The following is a 6212-nucleotide window of genomic DNA, read 5'->3' on the forward strand; positions in this document are numbered from 1 at the left end:
AATTCATTCCTACAAACCAAAGGGCTTCAAAGAAAAATTTCCTATGCAATATCCTATAAAAATCCTATAAGATTCCTACAAACCAAAGGAGGCCAAGATGTTCTATAACATTTTTCTGAATCGAATGCATATGGACATATGTTAATGTGTTTGTTCGCTCATTTCAGTTTATATGTCGTTCATATTGAAATATTCAAAACATCTTATATTCATGAAGTCAGAGGGAGTACAATTTTACAACGTGCTGAACCGCTCGATGAAATAATAAACACCCTGCTATGTACCAACAACTTTTATTTTCAATCAGTTGTTCAGTTTCCACCCAATTAGACACCAACCATCAGGTGTACGGCACTGGGATGCATATTCCTCAGGTGGCAACAAAAAATGTTGGCTCCTTAACCAGTTTATGGTCAAGTCACTAGCTATAGAAACATATCTTTTGTATCTTTGTCGACAATATCCTACTTCTACATCAGGGACGTGTGCTCCCACCAACAAACTCACGTATAAAATTGCGCTACAGGACCGCAAGTCCGCAAGAGCCAGAGAAATTTTTTGTTTGTCATCCACCTGATGGCATGGCCTGCTGATTGCGTGCAGGGCTGTAACAACTGGCGCAAGTCTTCACTGGAAGCTCCAATAGACAAACGCATCAACTTGAATTATTTTTCCTCTCCAGTTTTATTGCCTCGTATGATTTGACAACCTCCTTGAACTCTTCTTCAGCAGTCTCTGCACATAATAAAGCTGATATTCACTTTGTTTGTGGTCTATTTTTTTTGTCTTTGTTTTTTTTTTGTTTCTTGTTGCTGCATTATGTATTTGTGGGAGCTTAGATGTGACATCCTCTTAAAACATCTAGATGTGAATTAGTCAAACTGAAAATGTAAATGGTATTAGTAACTACTAAAACCACAAACAATTGCGTATGAAGAAACATGCTGTCCGTGAAGACCACAAACCTCTATTATCTTGATTTTGATCAGGGTGGACCTCCATTGCTTTTGTTCTAAAAGCACTCTGCATATGATGCCCCAAAGTCAGAAAACAAAACAACCTTGGTCAGGCCTGACACACATACCAAAAAATACTAACATTTCACACTGACAACAATCCTAACATTTTGATGTGTGGAGGTCTAGAGCAACGAATGTGTCCTTCCGATTTTTCCAGCCTACTAACTAGTAATACAAGATGCTTTCAATTCTTGATTTTGTGAAAGAACCATTTTTTATCAAAACATTCGCCAATGTAACCACCAATATTTCCAAATACTTCTCAACCCAACAAAATACTTAAGGATATACCACTTCTTAAGAATTTCTAGTAGAAGAGATACAAAGAAATGCGAGGAGAAAACAGAATTGGCACACAAATGCTTATCCTCATTCAGAAAAATGGTGAAAAATACTTATCCACGTGGTTTTTAAGTCATCCTACTATCAGCTCTCCTCAGAAACCACCTTAATACATTGATATGTGACTGCAAAGCACTTAAAACATTAACTGATTGCTTGCTTCACCCAAAGGAATAGCAATCGAAAAATTGGAGAGATAATTTGGGTTTTCATCGAAGGTTGCTTATCTCGAGTTCTTCAAACATCAAAGTTCTTAAAGTGAATCCAATGGAAACCCCTTGTTGTCTAATGAAAATTAATTTGGCATGACAGTTTCCTTAAGGGTCTTAAGGTTAGCTTAGATATTTAATCAGCGATGCATGATCAACATAAAAAGATCAACCCCGACTTAATATAGAAGACGATCATGTTAGGTGGGACAAGTTCAAAGTAAACTGAACAGAGGGCTGGAGGGACAATAGGATGACAGGATTGCAATACCTTTACTTCTGCATCTGTGTATGGAGTCCCTCGTGATCTATAAAGAAATAACATGGCTTGTCACAAAAAGAAGTATAACTCTGGATAACATCATCATGTTCATAATTATAATTAATAAATAACAAGTTTGGTGTTATAGATGCTTTTCAAAGTACTTCAGTTAATATTTTCTTAAGATTGTAACAAACTGGGAACCTCTTTGTTTGAGCAACAAGATAAATATTTTACACAGCACAGCACAGCAATGCAATAATGATCCTGACACCTGATGTCGGACGGCTGCAAATTGCTTCGTGATGTACCCTGTCAACTTGCTACTACCAAAGGTTCATTAAGGTATGCGGTCCGTGACTCGTAAAAATTGGCATTACTGAAGCAAATTATGAGAGCTTATTTTCTTAAAACAAGTGATCATAGGAGTCAATTCCAAAAAGATCATAGTGATGAAACAAAATGAGAGAAGTGCATATTTCAACCCCGAACTTTTGCCCTAGTCTAATTTACAACCCTGAACTCGAATACCATCTAAATTACAACCCCCAACTCTTAAAACCGGTCATAATTCAACCCTTCTCTCCCTGTTGACCGGTTTTGACCTAGTTGACCGGATTTTGACCCGTTGACTAGTCAACAGTAAATTTAAAAAAATATAAAAATCACAAACAATTTATTTTTTTCACAAGGTGAACAGTAAATTTTAAAAAGTAAAAAAATTCAAAAAATAATTTTGATTTTTTCTCCTTCTGAACAGTAAATTCAAAAAACAAGAAAAAAAAAAAAGAATATTTTTTCCATGGAAGATGTATCAATGTGTGAGGTCCGTGCCAATTTTCATCGTGTTCGGACATCTAAGTAGCTCTCAGCCAAAAAAACAAAATCAGCCCGAACAGTCACGACAGTTAACTGTTTCACAGACTCCACATTTGTCTTTTTTTTGAGAGCTACTCAAATGTCCAAACAAGCTAAAAAATTGTAACTTAAAAAAAATACTATTCACCATGTGAAAAAAATAAGAAATAGATTTTTTTTTTAATTTACTGTTCACCTAGTCAACGGGTCAAAACCGGTCAACTTGGTCAAAACCGGTCAAGAGGTAGTGAAGGGTTGAATCCTGACCGGTTTTGAGAGTTGGGGGTTGTAATTTAGACGGTATTGAAGTTCGGGGTTGTAAATTAGACTAGGGCAAGAGTTCAGGGTTGAAATATGTACTTCTCTCAAACAAAATAATTGATCATCTAACTGACGTATAAGCCAGAACATAGCACACATAACTAAGGAAGTCAAGTCAATGGATGTTCATATGAAATGCTCTATAGAACTTGCAAATCTACCAAATGCATCATCTCCCTTTACAGTCTGAGGCTCTTATTCAAGTGCACAACGAGTCAACTGATCACTAATAAACACGCATTCCACTTTTAATCCTGTGTAAGGCTACAAAATAAGTCTCTCGCAAAGGTATGACCATGAAGAACCGGCAACCATGCCATAAGCAGATTGAAAGATGAACAGAAATATACAGTTAGAGGTTTAAATAGGCATGGAAATACCTATCAAGACCAAGAACGGTGTAATGATGCGACATAGGATAACCCCTAGGCCCTGCCGGAGTATATGTCCGTTTATTTTTCTTTTCCGAGTTAGGCGTATCTGTCTGCCAATACCAGTCATCCCGCGGGATGTAATTATATCCACCTGGGGGGCCATTCTCCTTCCAACTTTCATAACTATTCCTGAATTTGTTCCTCTCTCGGTTGAAAACACTTTGCATGTGCCTTATTCTTTGCTGGCCAAAATAACAAAAAATCAGCATACTGAAGGAGTAAACGGAGAAAGTAACTCTTAGGGCAATGTTCGAGAAACTAAAATTTGGGGTTAGGACAAGAAGTTACTAATTTAGCACAACGCAATTTCTCATGGATTCACATTACATTTACCGCAGGCAATGTTCTGAGGCAACACACACACACACACACACACACACACACACACATATATATATAGCGAGCATAATTTCAAAAATTCTAAGTTCTAAAAAGGTAAATAGTGTAAACAGTTCAATGAACTCACAACTCTTTCCTGTTCATCCTCAAATTCCTGCTGCATACGTTGATAATATCGTCTCCTAGCATCGTCACTAAAAGTTCCACCGGTGGATCTTTTACTTGTCTTCCTCCAGGATGATGTTGTCTGCACCTTATTCAGCTTTTGATGGAAGAGCAGCAGGAAAAAGGAGCATATAAATAAACACTTAGAAGTCAAAAGGCAACGAAAACTGAGCGTATAACTGAGTACAGGATGATAAATTCGTCATCCCCTATTGGTTCTCCCTATGTCTTCAAAGTATAGTTCACATTGGACTAATAACTGAACCAATGTAATTCTGGCAATACAAAAGTGAGTTTAGAGAGAGCATGGCAGTTTTCTTCCTGTGGAAACCGCTAGATGGTCTATCTTAGTACTAGCATAAGCCAAAGACAATGACGAGAGGCTAGCCTTGGCAAAATCTTAAACACCAAACAGTACTAAATTTTAGAGAGCAAGATAATGATTCTCATCAGACCATTACATCGACCTAATGATCCTTCTGCTATTTCCCATAAAAAACAACGAACTATAAAACATAGTATTGCTGAAGCCTCTAGACATAAAACATAAATTTGGGGTAAACAAGCTAACAACCGCCAATCATGATGATCTAAAATGCCGTTTCCGACAGTTTAGAAGGGGCAAATCGAAGAAGAAATTGACACTGACTTAGAAAGGTACCTGAGTGTAGAACCAATCAACACTTTTACGAACATGACCAACCTGTCACAGAGGAAAATACAAATAAAAATGTCGATCAAATGAAATGTAGCAGAAGATACTAAAATACCTTTTATCTTCAAGCAAGTTGAATATCACAAAGATAACAAAGAGGCCAAGCAATTGCCAGTAACCTCGTATTACTGACAGGTCGTAGCAACACACCTCGAACGCAAGACAGGGAGTGTGGCAGTGCAGTCCTAAGCATAGCATCTACCCTTTTGCAGTGCTCGTGTAATCTCAAGAGGAGGGCCTCGCTTTGGATCAACAGAGCGAGCAGTGTGGGGTGGTTCAAGAGCATTACTAACAGGATTCAAGTCAAGTGCCATGTATTTCAAACCACAGGAGGTTGTAAATAGCATAAGAAACGCTCAATCCTTCAGAATAGCAGCGGTGCTTTCCGCAACAGAGTTGATGCGGAATTGTGAATGGTACAGCAGATTGCAGTTAAGCCAGAACTAAATGGAGCAAATCGTCGTGGAAGCCGTAATACTAAACGAGCAAGCGAGGCCGATGATCACGCACACCGCGATTATTACAAGCCAGAACTAAATGTACCAAGCTAGAACAACGTAACAGGGAAAGCACTCAGGACGGAGAGAAAGGCGGGGTTGCTCACCGCGAGGGTCGCGGTGGCGGCGCCGACGAGGCCGAAGACGAGCAGCCCCCAGGCCTTGGAGGGCCGCTCCTCCTGACCCGTCCCAGCGCCCTCGGATTTCCCCTCCTGCGACTGCGAGGAGGACATCTCCTCCTCCGCGGATTCCTATCTCCCGATTCGAGCTCGACGCCGGGGGGCGCGGGAGGCCAGGCTCATGCTTTCCCGGATCAAACCCCTCCGCCGCTTCGGTTAGCCTCTCCGCCGGGTTCTGCCGTGCTGCGGCGACCGGCGACCGGCGACCTCGGGGCGGGGTGGGGGGAGGACGATTCGGAGTTGGATTGGTGGGCGGTGCGGGGAGACGGCCGGTGAGGGGGGGAGGAGGAGACGGGTCGCGGGGCCGCAGCCGAGTGATGGCGTGGCGACGCGCTGGATGAGTGGAATCTCGTTGCTTCCGGCTTTCGGCACACGGGTTCGGTCGGTCGGTCGATGCTGTGTTCCGCACGGAAAGCGGGATTTCTCCGTCCGTTGGATTTTGGTGGAGCATTTCTCGTCCGTCCGTTGGATGCGCGCGGCTTTGGATTGATAGATAGACTGGGGCTTGGTTCCTGAAACTATGCGTGGATTAACATGGATTTCGACCTGGATATCTGACCCCGATCGTCGAGTAAATGGTTATAGGTTCATAACCACGTTGATCCAATTTGACCCACTTATCCAATCAACTTTATCCAGATTCAGACGGACACTCGTTCACAATGCACGGTTGTATTTTTTATGAAACTTTATATATGGATTTTTTTATGTAGAAAAAGGTACTCCCTCTGTTCCTACATATAAAGATGTTTTAGATTTCTCATATTTGTAGTATGCTCTAGAAATGAAGGGAGTATGTATCATATTCGATATAGGGAATACCCTAGGGTGGCCCGATCTTCACGAACTAGATGATCTACTGCCCTGGCACA

At 40.9% G+C, this 6212-nt stretch overlaps 1 protein-coding gene across 2 annotated transcripts; it reads right to left on the reverse strand.

Moving 5' to 3' along the window:
• Nucleotides 1–277: 277 nt before the first annotated feature.
• LOC123087012 (uncharacterized) lies at nucleotides 278–5666 on the reverse strand. Of its 2 annotated transcripts, none has more exons than XM_044508896.1 (7): nucleotides 5269–5666; nucleotides 4611–4652; nucleotides 3912–4046; nucleotides 3392–3627; nucleotides 1842–1878; nucleotides 966–1023; nucleotides 278–750 (listed from the first exon to the last, which is right to left on the reverse strand). In XM_044508896.1, exons 1-7 carry the CDS (start codon nucleotides 5392–5394, stop codon nucleotides 656–658), a joined length of 729 nt encoding a protein of 242 aa, XP_044364831.1. In that variant the 5' UTR covers nucleotides 5395–5666; the 3' UTR covers nucleotides 278–655. The 2 variants fall into 2 exon arrangements, with proteins under 2 accessions (XP_044364831.1, XP_044364832.1); XM_044508897.1 differs by having other exon boundaries at nucleotides 278–735; nucleotides 5269–5662.
• Between the last annotated feature and the right edge of the window lie 546 nt (nucleotides 5667–6212).

The sequence above is a fragment of the Triticum aestivum genome, chromosome 4A, assembly GCF_018294505.1.
Source record: "Triticum aestivum cultivar Chinese Spring chromosome 4A, IWGSC CS RefSeq v2.1, whole genome shotgun sequence".
Lineage (NCBI taxonomy): Eukaryota > Viridiplantae > Streptophyta > Magnoliopsida > Poales > Poaceae > Triticum > Triticum aestivum.

What these genes read in the sequence shown, in the direction of transcription:
- LOC123087012 (XM_044508896.1), bottom strand. Translation starts at nt 5,394, where the DNA reads ATGTCCTCCTCGCAGTCGCAGGAGGGGAAATCCGAGGGCGCTGGGACG. An exon ending in AGGATGAACAGGAAAGAGTT is followed by an intron (nt 3,628 to 3,911) that starts GTGAGTTCATTG and finishes TATTTTGGCCAG; the next exon opens with CAAAGAATAAGGCACATGCA. An exon ending in TCAAAATCAAGATAATAGAG is followed by an intron (nt 751 to 965) that starts GTTTGTGGTCTT and finishes AGTGAATATCAG; the next exon opens with CTTTATTATGTGCAGAGACT.